The sequence below is a fragment of the Cygnus atratus genome, chromosome 1 (assembly GCF_013377495.2).
Source record: "Cygnus atratus isolate AKBS03 ecotype Queensland, Australia chromosome 1, CAtr_DNAZoo_HiC_assembly, whole genome shotgun sequence".
NCBI lineage: Eukaryota > Metazoa > Chordata > Aves > Anseriformes > Anatidae > Cygnus > Cygnus atratus.
This window is the reverse complement of record NC_066362.1, coordinates 80,582,286-80,602,710: the sequence shown is the minus strand read 5'-3', so window position 1 is coordinate 80,602,710 and position 20,425 is coordinate 80,582,286. Positions and strand designations below refer to the sequence as shown.

At 40.8% G+C, this 20,425-nt stretch overlaps 1 protein-coding gene across 1 annotated transcript in view; it reads right to left on the bottom strand.

Annotated features, from left to right (window-relative positions):
* Positions 1-19,892, bottom strand: part of ROBO2 (roundabout guidance receptor 2) — a 435,081-nt gene extending 415,189 nt beyond the window's left edge. Inside the window, exons 1-3 of the mRNA XM_050710499.1 lie at positions 19,431-19,892; positions 2,054-2,156; positions 1,789-1,845 (exon numbers count right to left, since the gene is read on the bottom strand). Coding sequence (XP_050566456.1) covers positions 1,789-1,845; positions 2,054-2,156; positions 19,431-19,892 — 622 coding nt within the window. The remainder of the gene's footprint in view (positions 1-1,788; positions 1,846-2,053; positions 2,157-19,430) is intronic.
* Positions 19,893-20,425: the final 533 nt, after the last annotated feature.

Sequence of the window (20,425 nt, the reverse complement as noted above, 5' to 3'; positions counted from 1 at the left end):
CCCAAAGAAAGTTTATCATTTTTTCAGAATGGTTATGCTCCTCATTACAGCCATTTGCAGACAAATTGCAGAGATGAATATATGCAAGAACAGCATCACCCAACAGAAACACAAGGTCCAGCACTCCTAACTTGAGATTCAACTATTCAGATACAGTTCATTACTGCATATTTAATTAGAATATATTAGCTTAGCAAACAGCTTCTCTGCAACAAACTGATGACAGTGGTTCATGCCTACAAATTGCTTCTCATAAAAACTGCCTTCCTAATTGCTAGCACAAACCATCTTTTCTGGCATGGGTCATAAAAATCCTTTGAGTGGTGCTGCCATTCCAGCACAATTGGGCCGCTCTTCTTAAGTAGAAGATCTATATCGGCTTCTGCATTTCAGTGAAACATTTGTCTCAATCTTCCGACCAGCAGTTTTGCTGAGTAGTAGAAAAGAGATTTAATAACAGTATCTTAACTATATTCTAGGCATTATACATTTAAAAACATTGTCAACGCCTTACTGATTCCAAAAGTTATGAGGAAAGGAATAAGGACCCACTCTACATATTGAATCCACCTTTGGACTTATTTTTACTAACACTCTGGTCATTAAACTAAGGCTTGGCATAGCAATAAGGTGCTATGCCACTCCTGTACAAATGGACTCTCTCAGCAGCTACCAGATTCTACCACCAGTATAGTCAAGGTATCTGTAAATCTATACTGCTAGCATACACACACAACAATTTATATCCAAACACAAACAGATATACTTAGAGCACACTTGGAAGAGTAAAAAGTATTTCATTCTCCCCTTCTACTGCCAAAAATGCATTTACAATCCAACAGGAGAATTTGCAGTTAGGTATCTCTATGCTATGACTGCATACACAACATCGAAAAAGACTGAAATCACCATTACAGATTATAAATTTCACGGTACATGGGACAAAAAAGTAAACTGCAAACACTGAGACACATATAATGTTCTCTACACATATCTACCAGCTTACTTCATTTCTTACTCTGAAGACAAAACCACTCACCAGTTGCGTTAAGAAATTCCTAACATTACCAGTAAGAATTTGAGAGCGACCGAAGTCAGAGAAGACTGGCAGATCTCACTGCATTTTTAGACACTTAGCAAAAAGTAACCAAATTGGTAACAACAGTGAAAAGTACAAATCCAAAATACGAACTAGTTTTCTTATGCACAAATATTTGGTGGCAAGGCTCAGAAGTCCAAGCAGCACATTCTACAGACAATTACAGACCTTATCCAATCCCTTGAAAAGGGCTTTCTCCCACTACAGATGAACCTTCTGCCTTTTACAGCCGAATTCAAAGCCTCACCTCAGGTCATAAAACAACTAATGCTTCCTCTTCAGTACTGATGTATATCACAAAACTAACGGTTACTAATGGCTGTGCTCAAGAAAGGGCTGAGCTGCGGGCAGCAGACTGTGCCAATGAACAAGGAGAGAGGCTTGGGCTATGTTTGGAGGGGGGCTCATGCCATGCATTCCTGGGATGTCTGGGTGCACCTTCTGCTATCAACTGCCGCAAGTCATTTCCTTTAGTTTGCATTTAAGAGAGGGGAAGGAAAACACACAAGAAATCAAACATGGAGTACTGCGGACTTCCTCCTTCAAATATGAACAGAGCACCAACAGCTATTCCAAAAAAGGTACCCTGATTTTAAAAGAGCAAACCAAACCAAAAACCTGACCCCATCACCTCTTTTCTGGCTGCCTACATGCCTGAAAGTGACCGCGTCACGTGGTGTTTTCCTTACTAGGTTTCGATTCTTCCACTGTAGCTCCCCTTCCCCAGATACTCCTACCAATATAACCTAATTTAGAAGAAACAGGGATATTATCAATCCCATGAGATAACTGACCAGAAGATATTTTCTTTCCTTTCACTGAAGAGTGAGGAGGAACCACAGCCTATCCAAGACAGCAAGGTGCCTCACTGAAGCAGACAGTCTGTGTTGCATCCTGGGCTATCCATGCAGCTTTCTTCTCAATTTTTCCCTCAAGGATTTCCAATACACTTACATCTCAGGCATGCATACGGCATGTGAATAACCCCTGAATTTAAGAGTCCCGAAGTAGCCATTACCACGATGGACTGTAACGATTTCAAATTAGTTGTTACATGCTGTTGGACAAAAACACACCTTTGGAAATGTCCTGCAATATCCACGACTAATTCAAAGCTGCATCTATGAAAGGGAAAATATTAACACTTCTCTGAACACACACTCACAGAATATTCTAATGCTTGTTGTGTGTTCAAGTTTGCATAGTTATTGCAGATGGATGACTGCTTACTGCACATTTCCAGAAGAGTAGCTTCATAAAGGCCTTATCAACTAATTCACAGAGAAAGTTTTAGGCTCACGCTTTTGCTTATTACTACACAGAATAATTAAAGCCACCTTTAAAAACAAAACAACAACAACAAGAAAAACACCACATAAGAAAAAAGCTAAAGTGCAAGCCTATTACAGTATCCTACCTTTGAAATTACTGTTTCATTGTTCATACTGCAGCAATAAACAAAAAGGTGCTAAAATCACTGCAACAAATGAAAAGACATAAGCCACCTCTGTTCAACTTGCCCCTCTATACACTTCTCTGGTGTATCTTGAAACCCTCATCTCATATTTTACAAATTCTGTCAGGCAGAACCAAAATAAATAAAAAAAATAAAAATCGGCGATTCTACTGCATTTCTAGCATCTGCCACAAAATCAGATACTCTAATATTAATGCTACTACAAAATCAAGGACAAGAACAAGTGAAATTATAAAATAATTAGGTGTAGTGACATTCTGTCTTGATGCTATCATGAAACAAAAATCACGAAAAGCACAGAAAAAGCCCACAGCATTCACACAACCTGTGTCACCTGCAACTCTGCTGGTCACACACCCCAGCAATGTGGGGGTGCTTGTGTTAATACCTTCACCACATATTGAAAACTATCCCAATCTATCTCCTTTGAGCTCAGATTCTCATATACAAAACTAACAATCTCAATGTCTTTGGATTTTAATATTAGTTCAGTATGGTAGCCTTGAAGGAAGAAGGAAAAAAAAAAAGAACCATTCTGCCTTAATACTGTTGGGTTTCCTGATAAAGTTTTGCTGAGACCCTGCTATAGCCAAAACCACCACACTATACCAGACAGCTCAATCTTCTCTCCCTCAAACAGCATTTTTCTGTTTGATTTCTAAATGAGGATGAGGCAAGGAAGGAAGCAGCATCTGCAGAGCAGCTTCTCATACCTACTTAGAAACCTATTAGTAGAAATAATTCAGGCTTTCAGAAAATGTGTCTTTGGAGAGGTGTGAAATGATGTATACTGCCATAGTACATCAGATGCTCCTGCAGCTAGAAAATGTAACATGGCCAAGGCTCTCATGCAGTATTTCCTCAGTAACTTAAGGGTATTTGATAGTCCTCAGTGAGCAAACGAAAACTACTACAGTAGCAGGAGGCAACTTATGGAACAGTATTAACGCATGGCTTTATCTCACGTGAATTTTTCATCTTTACAGATTAAAACATTTTCACTGTTTTTTTCCCCAGGTAAACAGCAAAGTAAGAGTTTACTGTTCATTGTTTGCTCTTGTTCACCCTCACCCCATTCACCATTGTTCAACTTTCAGGTACAAGGCAGCACTGAATTAAAAGAAACAGTTATAAAGCTAACTCTGTTAAAAAAAAAAAGTCACCTTCAAAGCCATTTAGCCAATACAAACATTTATGTCAGTGAAAAGCTCTATACAAAGTTTTCAGTCATTGACAGGAGTAAGTAAAGAGTAAAATTTTGAATCGTCTAAGTCTGGCTTTCATATTATTTCATTTTTGCCTTTACTGGTAGATGCCAATACTTATATTTAAATGCAGACCTTTTCCATATTTCCTAAAGAATATATCTGAAATTCATAACATAGTAAAATATAAGTTATTGCACAGTTAACAAAGGAAAACTAAAATATGGCTCATGAAATCTTGAATTAAATTGTTCACTAAGCAGTAATGCTGTTTTTTGTTACATTCACTTATTAATAAAGTTATCTTCATTTAAAAGTGAACATCAGGTTATCAGCTTGTATTGTCTACGATACTGCAAGACAATGCTTTGTCACTAACAAGCACAGTTTCCATTTTCAGATACCAAAACCTGTTGGCAACTTCTGACCTGTTAAATGGCTAATGGGAAATGCTGTAGTTCTTGTAATAATAACTGCTGACTTTATAGATCTGTAATCAACTATCACTTCACAGGTAATGAGCATGTTTGCATTCATATCTACCTGTATGTGAATCACTTCTTCATCAGTCATGGTTAATGTCTACAAAGGTCAGGACACTGAATATATGAAACCCAGCTGGAGCTGAGTGCGAAGAAGCTGCTGGAGGAAACACTGCCACAAAAAGGCAAAAGGAAGCTCTAGTTACTAGATGTACAGATGCAGCACTGCCATTGAAACGTATTTGCCACCTGATCTCCTTTCCTGTCTTATGACTTTGCATACTTACTTTGCACACTTACTTCCTAATCAAACTAGTGAAAAGAAAGTAAAAAGTGAGCAAAGATGACAAAAGTAGAAAAATAATTCTGGAATGCACATTATACTATAGGCGTCTGAAGACATTTTATCTCATTTCAGATGTGTTGGACAACATGGTGTTTGTGACACCAAGCTGAGTGGTGCAGTTGATACAATAGAAGGAAGAGATGCCATCCAAAGGGACCTAGACAAGCTTGAGAAGTGGGCCCATGTGAACTGAACGAGGTTCAGCAAGTCCAAGTCCAGGTGCTGCACGTGGGTCAGGGCAACCCCAGACACGAGTACAGACTGGGAGAGGAACTCATTGAGAACAGCCCTGGAGAGAAGGACTTGGGGGTTCTGGTAGACCAAAGGCTCAACAGGACCCAGCAGTGTGTGTTTGCAGCCCAGAAGGCCAACTGCATCCTGGGCTGCATCAACAGAGGTGCGACCAGCAGGTCAAGGGAGGTGATTGTCCCCCTCTGCTCTGCCCTTGTGAGGCCCAACTTGGAGTGCTGTGTCCAGGTCTGGGGCCCCCAGCGCAAGAAAGATGTGGGGTTGTTAGAGCAAGTCCAGAGGAGGGCCACAAAGATTATCAGAGGGCTGGAGCACCTCTCCTATGAAGAAAGGCTGAGAGAGCTGGGGATGTTCAGCTTGAATAAGAGAAGGCTCTGGTGAGACCTCATTGCAGCCTTTCAGTACTTAAAGGGGTCTTATAAAAAAGATGGAGAAGGACTCTCTACTCAGGTAGATAATGATAGGACAAGGGGGAATGGTCTTAAACTAAAAGAGGGGAAACTTAAATTAGATTTTAGGAGAAAATTCTTCACTCAGAGGGTGGTGAGGCACTTGAACAGGTTGCCCAGAGAAATTGTGGATTCCCCATCCCTGTAGGTGTTCAAGGCCAGGCTGGATGGGGCTTTGAGCAGCCTGTTCTAGTGGGAGGTGTCCCTGCCCATGGCAGGGAGGTTGGAACTGGGTGGTCTTTAGGGCCCCTTCCTAACCCAACCATTCTATGGTTCTGTGATCATCTTCAAGACTACTCTTTTGAAAGTATAAAAGACAACTGTCACTCATTCATTTCAACCATATCAACACTATTGCTGATGAATTCTATTCTCATAATTAGCAACAAGCCTTACGGATTTGCTGTAAGATACTCTGACTTCCTCACAAGTTTCCTCGGAGATCCAATGTACCATATAGTTACAGCTGCGCCAATAGCATATAAGCAGAATACTTTTGATTTTCAATTTAGCCTGGTTGATTCTGTATCCAAATAACCCTAACTAAATTTGGACACATTAAAAAAATATCAAAGAATCAAAGAAACTGATTTGCTATAGAGACACAGCAGTAAGTAGAAAAGAAAACTGAGTCAATATTGTACCCTTTTCACCATACCTTCACAAAAGGTAATGGGATGAATGGGTATGATACACACATCTTCCCAGAAAAAGGCATTTGTCACCTTCTAGTGCTCCTATTCCACCATCATTCAAATGTCAAGGAAAACCCTTTTCGTTTACAACATTTCATGCTCTTCCAGTTTTAATTTATTAGCTTCACATCAAGAGCAAAAGCTGATTTCACCTATTAACCCTCCTCTCTATATAAGCAGCTAATAAGCAAGTGGTCTGTCATACACAAAAAGCAACAACACAGACCAAGTTCACAGTGATTTCATTCATTTCTAAAGTAAGTCAGCAAAATGTTCACGGCTACTGAGCTAATCAGGAAAGGCACAGAATACGTATCAGAAAGGCTAGTGATTTTCTTGTAACTGATGAGCAGTTACATATATGTATATAGTATCAGCTTACACGTTAATGCTGCGATATGCTGTTTCACAATACACATCTCAGAATTGCCTTCAGGAGCCTCTTCAGTACTCTCTCTCTCTCCCTTTCTGACTTTATCTCCTCCTGTCACCACTTTCCACTAGCAATTCTGCCACTTCACATACCACCAATTTGCATCTCTCCACGTCTTTTCCAGCTTTCTACACCTGAGTACCTACATACAGAAAAGCCCTTTCTAAATTGATCTCTAAGGCTACTGCTCCTTTATATCCTTTCTGAAGATTCACATTTTCATTCCTTTAAAATTCTGAAGACATAGCTCTAATATATTTTGATACAAAAGGAAGACGGGACTAGATTTTCAATAGTAAGACTAACAGCCACTTAACACTACTCATACCAGAAGACATCGTCCTTACTATAGAGTACTTATCTAGTATTCTGTCCCCCTACTGTTTTTACTTTGCTGCTAACATACTTGGATACAACCCCAAAATACAAAGGTAACAATAATCTTCTATTGTACAAATACTGACAGGCACACAATATAAAAAAAAGAAGAAATATACTATGCAGAGTTTAAAATATATATTGCATTGTGTACTACTTTTAAAATATTTTCAGTTCAATATTTCTGAAAGGTCATTCTTAAAAGGGGTATTATATATCTAGTCCAAGAAGACTAATGTCTCAAAGACAACTGAACTTGAAACTTCATGATGTAGAGTTTGTTACAAAACAGTAGTGGAATACAGAAACATCTACCAATAAAGTCATACTGCCATTTGAAAGTTTATGCCAGCTACAAGTGAAAGCAAACTGTTGCATCTGAGAGATTACTAGCTTGTTCTGTACCTTTGATAGTATTTTGAATGCACTTTTAAGAGTTTTGCCGATGATGCACTCTTCCTCAGAGAGTACAAACAGCCTGGTTAGCAGGAAAAGAAACACCAAAACTAATAGAAAAAAAATTAACCTACAACAAATTAATAGACACAGGAAGGAAAGGGCCTGGATATATTTGATCCTACTGAGAAGACAGCTCCAAAAATGTATGTTAATGTCAAATAACCTTCTTTTATGTCTTGGGTATTTCCCATGCAGCAAACAGGAAAAGCAAACAAACAAACAAAAAAAAACAACCCACACAACTGATATTAAGTTATTAAAATCACAATTAAATGACTGATGTGCTTTATGGACATGATGGATAGCTACAATAGCATATGGAGAACATTTTCTGGCTATGCAGGATCTGTCACATGGCCAGGCTTGGGTTCCTTTTTCCTTATGGAAACTAACACTTTCATATGAGATAACATTAGGCTTGAAAAAAGACACCCCTGCAGCTACTTAGTTAAATCTACTGAAAGCCAGTCACAGTTACTGTTCATTTTCTTGCTTCTTCATATGCCTTATTCCACTTAGGAAGTGCTTATCAGACACATTTATTATACATATCTGTTAGATATAACGAATAAGTGTGTTGCTTTCACTACCCTTTTAACCACAGAATTGACTGAAAGCACGCAGAGATCTCAAGTAGAGATCCAGTCAGTCACATCCTAGTTTGAACAAAAGATAACGTACAAAAAATTCAAGATAATGAGAAGACTCAACTGGAGTACAGGCTGATGCACCAGCATCAGGCTGATTATCCCAGACGCATTCCTCCAGGCGAAGTGACAGGGTAAAGATTACATTTTGAAGATTTATAATTTACAATCTCTCCCTCTCCCCTGAGATTTGGCAGATGGGAGCAGACTCAAATGACAAGACGGCTTCCAAGGTAAGGTTTTTGTTCAAAGCCACGCCAGCTATGACAAAGTCCTCTGAAAGCTTTTCCTAGAGCAAAAGTAATCCATTAACCAACACACCCTAACTTCCTCAGGACATGTATCTGCAGATAAGCCACCTTTCCTATAGCATGCATTTGCCAAGAAGGGAGAGCAGACACCACAGAAAAGACAGATCAATAAAACTGTCATTAAAAATATTTGAGCAAATCTTATTGCAAAGCTGATCCTATTCAGCTTCGGTTGCATAAAACTGTGACTTTGCTAAGAGAGGTGTAATCAATTTTAATCATAAGGAAACACTGCAAACAAAAAAATGACTTTCCATTTTGTTTGCTTGTTTAAACATGGACATTAATCCAATACACAACATAATCACCCTATTCCTTGTATGAAATTATTTTAAGGGAAACATTCCAAAATCACTATGCAGACTCAATGGAAATTTATTCCAATTCACTTCTTTCCAAAATTTTTCTTACACACCAATATACAAGTTTCACACTTCAACTGCAGGGAAAATTCAACTGCATTACAGGTGGAAAACCAGAATAGCCAGCACAGAGCAGAACAGTTCTGTGCAGTTTTCAGTTGTGCAAATTGGATCTTGATTAAGAGGTTTCCTAGTGGATCATCTTTATATAATTTGAAATAAGAAGAGCTACCTCTCTTCCTTTTCACACTGCACTTTTTTCAGAACTGTATTAGCACTGTCCAGGCAAGGAAACTTACTTTCTTGATCTCTTCTTTCATCCTCACATTCATAAAAACCTCCCTTGGGTCACTAACACACTCCCCCTATCCTGCAACTTGAAAGTCTGCAATATTTCACTGCTAGATGAAAGCCCTGCAGTCAAACAAGGACAGATAAATCTCAAGGTGGTTAAAAAGTTTTGTGAATTCCTACTGTGAGCACATTAGGCACTTGACCTTGGTGCTCTAAATTGTTCCCTGCAGCCGCTGAGTTCACTGCTGACGTTGGCAGCAAAGGCTCCCCACCCTGTTCCACTGAACTGCACCAGTCGTGGATGGCCAGGAAATTCCCACTAGATAATACCAACACCTTATGTAAGACTTGAGCCAAACATCCAAAAAGAAAAAAAGTATTCATAAATTTCTAAATAACTATCAGCCAATTAATATTAATTCACCAGCAAATCTCAGAATAAAATTGAAAGTAATATGACTGTTATCAAAAGTCCTTTCACATAGAAACCTACAGATTACACCCTGGACATCTGTCTAACAGTTTCTCTGTGGAAGCTTCAACTAGATATAAAAGTTTCTCCAAAAATCCAAGGATGAAAACAGGTCAAGCTCTTACAAAGACAGCTTCTAATTCTATTGTTTTTTTAAACCCCATCTTGTGTGAGCACTCCTTCACATGTTCAAGAGTAATGACTTTCTGAATCAGCATAAACTTCCTCACAACTGCCTCTCTGCTATATATGTCAATATACAAGAACCAGGTAAATACATACAGGCAACACAAGACTTAAAGGGCATTTGAAAATGCCTCTTGCTAGCTTGCTTTTTCAGGACTCGGACACACGCAGTTCCCTATGTTCACAAGCAACTTTTAGAGAAAGTTCAATCACTTGCTATTTCTATGTAAGTCACGTTGATAAAATTCCTGACATGCTAAACGCAAAAAGATTACCATGATTTTTATTCCAGTGCTTTGTGACTTGTGTTTGTCCCTTCACGTATTTAGCAGGGGAGTTTTTAGAAGATGTTTTTAAATACATATTTTACTGCAAATACTGCATCTTTTTGTGTACTGCATAGTTTGATCACCAAAATGCCACAAGCTTTTAACTGTTACCGCACTCATATCCGAAGAAAAAACATCAACTCCCTTTCTAACTAAGGAAATTCTCATCAGTAATAATTACGAACTTAGGACAACATTTAAATTTGTCTGCAAATATCTTGTTAACTCTAGTTTTTCTCTTTTTTCTTTCATATAGTACAATTCAGCTCACCTGAGAGCACTCAACCTCATACACTCCCTTTAATTAAAATATTTTAAATTATTATTTTTGTTTTGCTTCCCTCCCACCCACCCCAACGTCCAATTTCACAAAAGCATTTCTTTCCTTGTGCCCTTCACTTTCTTTTTGCTCTCTATGCACGTTTCACACATGCTTCATTGTATGCACTTAATTTGTAACCTTTCTACCTTGCAACTATGATACCTGTAGCCAATAAAATAGTATGTTTCTTTATCCACCACTTAAACTAGCTCTTCCAATCTATTTAAAAAGAAGAATCTTTTTTCTTTTCCTCCTCCCATCCAAAAGCCATCCAGTTACCTGTCCCATTAGATCACAAATTATAAGTCTGCAACTTTCACAGCCAGAACTGAACTTAACGCTCTTGGACCCGGTGACAGAACACAAACGCTCCCAGTAACTGTGCCAATTCTTGTATCTTTTTTAAGTAGCCTTTACTGATTTTTCTCTTACCTCTGCTGTTTCTCTTATTTACATTCACAGCCGGCACACAGCAGAAATGTCTCTCTTCAGACTGAAGGTACCAGTCCAAGGGCTTTCTTAGACCAAATTCTGACTTGGCCATACACAAGTAATCCTACTGTTGCTAATGGCAGTCCCAACTAGGGAACTGTTGGCTTTTAAGTGCGTATCTCTAAGAAAAATAATCAACTATTTATGAAAAAATTGAAAGACAAGTTCCAGGTTGACACCACACAAAGAGGCTAGCATGAAGACCTGCATTTGCCGATGCTTGTTTGCACTGTAAGCAAGTAGCTTAATACAACCTTACTGCATCATACTTAGGTATACTTTGAGGAAGGAAGAGAGAAAAGGAAGTACTCTTCTTTTTTGTATTTTTTACTAAACATACTTGAATATAATTATCCCACTTTCATTTCCAGAAGACTGTGACTTAAAAAAAAAAAAAGTTAATTCCTTCACAATCCTGGTATATTTTATATATTCTCCAGGTTTCTTTCCTCTTGTAATTCTCCTCCATCTAATGAAACAATCATTCATGCTGTCATGTCACTTTTCATAGTTTAAGTATATATACCTTCTACAATACAGCTTAAGTAAGAGAAACACACTTCAAAGCCAACAGTTCTGTCACCAGCCAGTTCTGCAGACCTGAAGATATGCCTCTTGTCAGATGTTTCGCGTATAGCACTTTTCTTCCACACAACTTTTTCTACCAGAGTTTCTTACATACACTAACATGCTTGCAAGCCTTTTTTTCTCCCCCCTCTCTCTCCTCTCAAAGAAGATCTGCCTCTCACTATTAATGTCATATCTACATATTGATCATAAAACAAAATGTTACTCAGCTATATAAAACAGAATATATACAACACTTTATTAAAACCGTGAGGAGGATGCTTATTACTAAAAGCTAGGGATTGATGTACTGTAGGCATGAAGACAGGACTTCAAATAACTATGCTGCCGGATTTATGAAGAGAAGTTTATTGCAAAACAAAGCTCAATAAATTTCATTTATGCCAAAAGCAGTGGTAAGCTTGAGGAAAGTGACACAGGTCTAGCGTAACAGTCAACTGTAACTAGCTCAGCTAAAGAGAGATTTCCATTTCTTGGCACAACAGAAAATCCTCAAGCAGAGAGGGGCTAGGGGTGAGATTTTTTTTCCTCTGTAAGTAACTTAATGAATGAAGTACTAATTAACATTATGGCATTGATAAATGGAGAGAGAGATTAGGGATGTACTCGATATTCAGGCCTTCCCAGATGGACCGTCAAAGCCACATTAATTCCTATCTCATTGGAGCATCTGCTTCTCCCATAATCCACTGCCCCTTGGTACAAACAACACAAACTGTTGTGACTCAATTCGATTTATATCAATCTAATTTCTTTTAATCCAATTTGTATTCCAATCTACTACCTTCTAATCACTTAAATCTTCAGCCTCCATCTGGTAAATTTTCTCTCAAAATTAACCGAGCAGATGCCTCTGCAATTGTCTTCCACAGTCAGGCTAATCATGCCCTCGCAGTGGCCTACAGAGCACACTGAATAGGTACGTGACTTACAGCATTGCCCTTCTTATTACAAACATGGCAATGCAGGAAGGCCATTTTGTCTGTCATTAATTGGTTAATTTGCATAACACTGCAAGGGAAAGATGCCTAGGAGACAAAAGCCAAGAGTAAAAAGCTTCAGGAAGGCAATATGACATGCTCATCATTTGTCACATGGCCATTACACTTTGAACCATCTATTGTTTAAGGTAGCAAATACGGAACTGGATTGCAGCAAAACACATAACATCTACATGCAACATCAGACTGCAGAGGTTTCTGCATTACTGCCACTGAACTTGATGAAAGCAAGGGGACTGTCCAAATAAGCCTCCAAGAAAAATGCACAGTATTGAGAAAATGAGAAAGAACGTTGTTTTGCCAGACCCCAAAACTTCAAGCCTTCTCTCCCTCTCTCAAGTGAGTCAACTTCTACACAGACACAACTAAATGCACAAACAGAGCAAGACTTTGTGACTAACAAAAGTTATAGTCCTTCTGGTTTCCCCCAAACTGTTGCCACAGTAAGGGCCTCAGGCTACACAATACATCGTTAATGGGATGAGAAAAGGAATTAAGAATGAAGGCAACCTTCGGAGGCAAGGACCTAAAGTAAGAGGCAGAAGGAATAGCACCTCTCTCTCCTTTAACATCAGTTGCCTTATTGAGAATACAAGGTTGATCTTTCCCCTTGATCAAGGCTAGGACATCTCCAGAAAGCTGAAGATAGGATTATTATAGAAGTACATACCATTATTCATATGTTCATGTGATCACAGACTGCTACAGTTAACGTGTTTTCAAACTTCAAAATCCTGGGAGGACAGAAGCATAAGAACTGAATTTTTCCGAAGCCACATTATGTGAAAAAATGATTTAAAAAAAAAAAAAAAAAAAGGGAAGAAAAACACAACAAAACAGGCTGGGCCACAAGAGGAGTAACGTCTCTATCTCACATAAGCAGGAAAAAGGGGAGAAAAGAATACTTCCATATGGCACTTACTCAGTGCCTTGCACCATGAGCTACATTCCCTGCTGGCCCACAAGCACTTATGTAAACCCAACCATTAAACAAGTCTACAGATACAGAGAGGGAGGCATGAGTGCCCTTTTGCCATTAGAGCTTCTATATAAAATACGTAGGTCCACATTTGTCAGAAGAACATAAATCAGGCAACTGGGGAAGGTTCAGCCTCCAATCTTCATCTTAAAGAAATACTTGTGTCATCCAGATTTCCAGTCCCTGGGAGATAGGCTTACTGGGATGATTTGTCTGAAGTTTGCCTCTTTTTCCTTCTGTCCTCTCAATCCTTCACATCTTCCCTGATTAATAGGTTTGGTTTTTTAGCTAATAGGCACCTAGTAAATTTCTCATGACCTGAGGACAGCAAACAGCATAAATGCAATGGATTCAGGCCAAAGGATGCCAGAGAAGGAAAGGAAGGGTGTGCTTGGCTAAGGAGGGGGTGGAGTGGGCAGCCTTCCTTCCCTTCCCACAAGCTGTCAAGTCCTTCTGTGCACACCCCCTCCCTCAGCTCTGCTAAAAACCTTCCTCTGTGTGCCTGCCATGACAGGTGGTCCAGATTTTCACTTAGAAAATCTGGCCACCCTATGTTTGCAACACCTCCCCGCTTAGTATCATCTGTGAATTTAATTAGCATGCAGTTTACCCACTCGTTCAGATTATTAACGAAGATGTTAAACAAGACACAATCCAAATAAAAAGATCCCCGTGGCAAACCAACTGATGCCTTTCTTTAAATCAGTTTATTGCTATCTATTGTAACCCTTTATTTACAGCCTTCAGCCAATTGTTCATCTACGTGGCAGAATGGATGCCCAAGCAAATTCACTGTTTTTCCACAGCTAAGAGACTGTAAAACATTGTATTCTGTAGAATTATAGAACAGAATTTTACTGACCTGTCGTCATATCCAGGAGGAGTCCCCTAGTTCTCACCTACTGCACGTTTTATGACACTAGATTATCTAACCTCCTGCTTCTGCTGTTTAACCTGCCTCTCCTTAGCAATACACACAGCATGAATGCCAAATAGTCAGGAGAAATGCATGTTGTCTGTAAGCATTTCCAGTGCCACAACCTAGAACCTGTATGTAGAAATCTGGCAGAGGGTGACAAAATCATTAGAAAAAGAAAAATCGGGACAGATTTAATGCGTTCTATGCAAGGAAGATGTAGGAAAAAAATCCTATTTTTATTAATTAAAACCAATGCAAGAGCACTACTCTGAGTCACTAGCTTCAGTAAGGCCATTACAGGTTAATTAATCAAATAAGCAAAATTACAATGCAATGATTGTGCATTGATATTTAGTTTTTGAAATTAAAATAAATTTAATGGCATCAGTGGCATCAGTAAACCATATCACATTTGGGGAAAAGACAAACATGAATGTCATGAGAGAACCTCCCACACAGAGCATGAGAAAACTTTACATAGATATCACTGAACATACACACAGACAGATATAAAAATACAGACACACACCCCTTTATTTATAAAAACAAATCAAATTTGTACTTAAAAACATTAAGCAGAATCATCTTTTCTTTGCAAAAATACCTTAATACAAGAAACAAGTCAACATTTGAACATGTTCAAAGCCAAATTTAAGTCCTACTTTGGACCTCTCTAAAACAGGTGATCTCACACACACTATTTAAGTAATAAAAACTTTGAGGTTTTCTATGGACTATTTATGTGTCTTCTAGATCTTTCTTTAGAAAAAAACAAACAAACAAACAAACAAACAAAGCAGTTACTAGGTAGTCTCAAAAATTCACCCCAAAACAATTCCACTGAACATAACAACTGTAACTAACACCTTTGCAGCCTCCCGGTGTCTTTTTCAATTAACAAACAGGACAACTATGGAGCCTCCCTTCTGACTGCACTGCAGTACGTGGCCCAAAGCATGACATCCTCATCCTCCCAGGTAATACCACAATACTACTGAAGGAAATCATAAAAGTTCAGCACAACAGATTTTTTTCCATAATCAAAGTTATCTTTAATTAATTCTGACAGAGAGTAAACAGCCTAAGCAGAGGTTAAAATAAACTTCACTGTACTAGTTCAGTTTACTCTGAAGCAAAATAGAAACCTAGCTCTTAACTAGAACTATGCAACTCCTGCTTACCGACTGATGGCACTCCCACTTTTTAGCAGCTCCTGAACATAACTATCCATACCACACTATCATACTATATGCTTTTATCAAACAAATGAACAGGAATATATCATAAAATACCCTGAGTTGGAATGGACCCACAAGGATCCTCAAGTCCAACTCCTGGCTCCAGACAGGTCTATCCAAAAGTTCAGGCCATATGACTGGGAGCATAGTCCAAACACTTCTTAAACTCTGACGGGCTTGGTGCCCTGACTACGTCCCTGGGGAGCATGTTCCAGTGCCTGACCACCCTCTCGGTGAAGAACCTCTTCCTGATATCCAGCCTGAACCTCCCCTGTTGCAGCTTGAATATAATTTACTTGAAAGACATATGTCAACAATCCCGTAAGGAATAGACGCATGGGAGAGGGGAAGATCATGTGAGAGAGGAGGGGAAGACCACTGAGAATAATCAGAAAAATAATGCAACTGGTAAGTTTACATTCCAATATAATTTTCAAGTCAGCTGTTTCTCAGATAGATCTACTCTGAATACTGCTGCTTATCACTAAAATTGTAAAACATTTATCCCAATTTTTTTAACACAAAGTTCAGTTTCATAACAAGAGGCATCGTCAAACTCTCAGCTGCAAAAAAACAATAGTCTCTTTTTCATTATCCATTTAGAAAGCATAGGACTGCATCCTTACACTCAAGACTTGTATAATCAGTGAATAGATGAGCACAAAATGTATTTAATTCTAACATTTGGTAGAAATATATTAATTCTTTTTCCCCTTTCTCAACAGCTCTTTCTTCTGAAATGAAGCCTTAAACAGAGAACTCACTTTAGCTATCTAACTTACACATACAGGCTTGTTCGATATTCAGTGGAAAACGAATGTGGTTCCAAAGAGATTCATACCATCCTAACGCAGTTTTTAAGGTCAGGAGGAGCAGGATGAACCACTAACACAAGTCTTTTCAACGACCACAGAAGGAACCTAACCAACATCCAAATAAGACACCTGATTTTACACAGCCTGTCTCGAGGAGATTGGTTCCCCCCTATAATCAGAGAGGAATAAGCAGAAGTTTTTGTTCTCCTTTAAGATTACAGAAACAATTCAAACTGTTCCTTATTTTCAAATCTTAACAATCTATCTGAAAATTTTATCAAGCAGACCTTACCTTCACTCTGAGTGACAATTACATTTCTAAACAGTGTGTTTTAACATGCCATAAGAGACTTCCACTTTCCAGAAGTGACATTGCTACACTCTAAGTAACCTGGCTGCAACCGGAGATATTGCAGATATTCACAAAAGAGGAGGGGCAGTGTATCTAGTCATTAACAGAGTCAAAGAACCTACATGGCATCGATGCCCCATCTGCTAGCCCATCTACACCAAAGGAACAGTTGGTGTGATGCATGATTAAGAGCTGAGAGGAACATAACAAAAGTATATGCAGGTGGTAGGGGTCACTGTGGGATACTATAAAGGAAAGAGAGGGTCAAGTTATTATCTGGAATGCATCCACAGGGCACAGTCATCTTTTAAATCAGTTTTTATAATAGCCATGCCTATATTGATTTAATAATATCTTTATGCTACAGATTTACTCAGCATACTATGAAGAACTACATTGAAGATCAAGCTGTAGACCAGGTCTTGTTTCTTTTCCTCACACAAATACCATAAAAATGAAATTCAATTTTTTAATCACAGTGGCTAATATACCCGTGTGTATGTGATAACTAGCATACCGTATCTTTTACCTTTAAGTCTGTATTAGCTTATACATAATGCTGAAATGGAAAGGAGAGAGATCACCCATGGGAAAGCATGGCTGCATCACAGTGAGCAATACAATATTTTAGAGTATTAGGCCTCTAAAGAAAATTAGCTATTGTAAACCACACAGCCACGACAAATGAAATACTTATACCTACAGCTCAGCAATTGCGGCCACTCCCATAAACATGCACAGGGGAGAACAGCCTTTTCTTGCCTTGCCTGAACCAGAATGCTGACTCATCACCAACTTCCCCGAAGCTACCACTTACTTAAAGGAAGGAGCAATCAGCACCATGCAGCCCATGGGCAACTGCTCCTGAGCCCAGCCTGTTTGCCACTTGCAAGTCAGCCCACAAAAGCCTCCTTCGGCATGACAAGGAGGAGCGAGAAGGATAGTTCAAAAGGGCAGGAACAACAAGGGCCATTTTAAGTGTTAAGGTCAGGCTGTGTGTGGGAGCCTGTAGTAAAGCAGCTACAAGTCAACAGTGACCCTGGAAAGGAAGTTACTTAATATTCATGTTGACAGGAAAGAAGAAAGGATTAATCATGTGGAATTAGCATTTTCATTGAGGAGCTTGTTCAAGTCTTGTGTTCTACTTTGAGGAGAAGACGGCTGCTTCACACCAGCACTTTACACCTCTCATTTATCGAAACATTGCAGCTTGCTCCTAACTGTCATTAACTGATGAATAATGAAAGACTTCTGTACTTTTACTTCAGATTAATCATGCAGCTCCCTTGGTCTTTTGATGCCTGAATGTGTGTTCTGAACCTTTGTGTTTTTTTTTTAAATACATGAGGGATAAAAAAATCTGTTTAATTAGATTTCAGTTCTGTCGGGAAAAAATGGTCTCTGCTGAAAGGGCATCACCTCATAGTTTCACCTCACACTCACAGTGTTGCGGTTTCACTGTGCACCATTATCTCTTTCAAATTGTATCATATTTATGTTAATTTCAAATCATCCCTTATATTACAGAAAGCAATGGTTAAAAAAAGTCACTGCAGTTACCTATGTATTGGGTTTACATAGCAAGGTTTATGGTAATGGGGGCTGCAGGGGTGGATTCTGTGAGCAGAGTCCAGCAGCTGCCCCATGTCAGACCAGAGATGGCTCCAAAGGGACCTGCTGCTGGCCAGAGCTGAGCCAGGGAGTAACACTGGTTGGGCCTCTGGGAGAGCTGATTTAAAGAAGGGGAGAAAAAAAAGCTGCTGCACCACAGCCGCTGGCAGAAAGGAGTGAGAACCAGCCCTGCAGACCCCAAGGTCAGTGCAGGAGGGCAGAAGGTGCTCCAGGCACGCAGCAGCAGTTCCTCTGCAGCCTGTGGAGAGGCCCCTGGTGGAGCAGGCTGTCCCCCTGCAGCCCGTGGGTCCCACATGGAGCCGAGCTCCACGCTGCGACCCATGGAGGAGCCCCTGGTGGAGCAGGTGGATGTGGCCTGGAGGAAGCTGTAGCCCATGGAGAGCCCCTGCAGGAGCAGGCCCCGGGCCGGAGCTGCAGCCTGTGGAGAGGAGCCCATGCAGGAGTAGGGGGTCTGGGGGGAGCTGCCGCCCGTGGGGGACCCGTGCTGGCAGGGGCAGAGAGTGACCATGAAGGAACAGCAGAGACAAAGCATTAGGGGCTGACCACAGCCCCCCTTCCCTATTCCCCTGCACTGCTCCGGGGGAGGATGTAGAAGAGAGTGAATGGAGAGGAAGGTATTTTTTTTGTTGTTCACAGAATCATCTAGGTTGGAAGAGACCTTCAAAATCACCTAGTCCAACCTCTGACCTAACACTAACAAGTCCTCCACTAAACCATATCACTAAGCTCTACATCTAAACGTGTTTTAAAGACCTTCAAGGATGGTGACTCAACCACTTCCCTGGGCAGCCCATTCCAGTGCCTAACAACCCTTTCAGTAAAGAAGGTCTTCCTAATATCCAACCTAAACCTCCCCTGGTGCAACTTTAGTCCATTTCCTCCTCCCCCCCCCCCCGAAAAGAAGCACTCACACAACCTCTGAAAATCGGCAAGAGCTGTTTATTGCTGGGACATCACGCTGGTAAGCCTGTGAGATGTCCGTGGTGTTTGGTGACTCCAAGCTAATGCTTGCGATGGAGCCTGAGCAACGAGTAGGGGGCTCACCGGGCACTCCTGCAATGCTGTTGGTGCTCTCAGATGGCAGAGCACAAAGACATGCCGCAGTAGTCCCAGGTCTGTTCTGGCTGAGGTGGATCCACTTCCATTGGTTCCTCCACATCTGGTGGATCCAGCTCCATGGGCTCCACAGTGTTTGGCAGAAGGCTAAGCCAGTCCTTGCCCAGGACTGCCCAAAGGGGATGCCTTCCATCTGGAATGTTCTCAGGCCATGGTGCTGAACCAGGGGCTCTTCCAGTTCCATGCCTCGTTCCCATGCCACCGTCGGGTTGATTTTCATGCATGGGTCCAACACTGCTGTCTGGCTTACGGCCATTACCGGGTCCTGCACTGTGCTCCGGACTACAGGCACGCCTCTGCTCCCCACGGCTCTCTGCCTGATGTTCCCACCTTCACCCCACATCACTGTTGCTCCTATGATTAGGCCCAGGCCCCCTGTCACTGGATGTTTGACGGGCCGGCCTGTTCCCCGCATCGTTGCGTTGCCAACGGTACCACCTGTATCTGTCTGTGGGCCAGGTGCCAGAGGTCCCTTGGGCACTGGTGTCTCTTGTGCCACCGGTGCTATCCCTCCGCCCACAACACATCTCCTTCTGGTCAGGTGCCTTCCTTCTTGGTGCTTCATCGGACTGCATCGCTGTCCTTGCACACCAAGGAGGCCTGCTGCTTGCCTAGCTGCTTCTAGTCTCCTTCCTGCCGCACAAGCTGGCAGAGTGCCTAGATGCTCAGCAAATGGTGGGCCAGCTGCAGGGGTCCTGTTTTATAGGGCCCACAGCAAAGGCGGGGCAGTGGTGGCCACTGTGACCTCAGCAAGCCTCTGTGATGGAGTGGCCCACGCATGGCCAAAGGCAGCTGTGTTGGGAGCGGCCTGGAAGATGCCCTCATGTGGACAAGGAGGAGGGTTGGGGGGGCTGATGGCCCCTTTTCTGGGGCTGGCTCCCCCGGGCCATTTGGCTTGCCAAAGAGAAAGGCTACCCCTCCGCCACAGGGGCTGCCCTCCACCTCCCATCCTGTGCCCTGGGTTTATTTTTAACACTGTTTTTTAGGTAATTTCATTCTATTCTTTACAGAAAAGAACAGAAGCAAGGTGCATCTTCAGCCCTAATTCCCATGTGTGCTTTGTGCTCCAAGTGAAGAATTTCTTCCTCATGTCATATC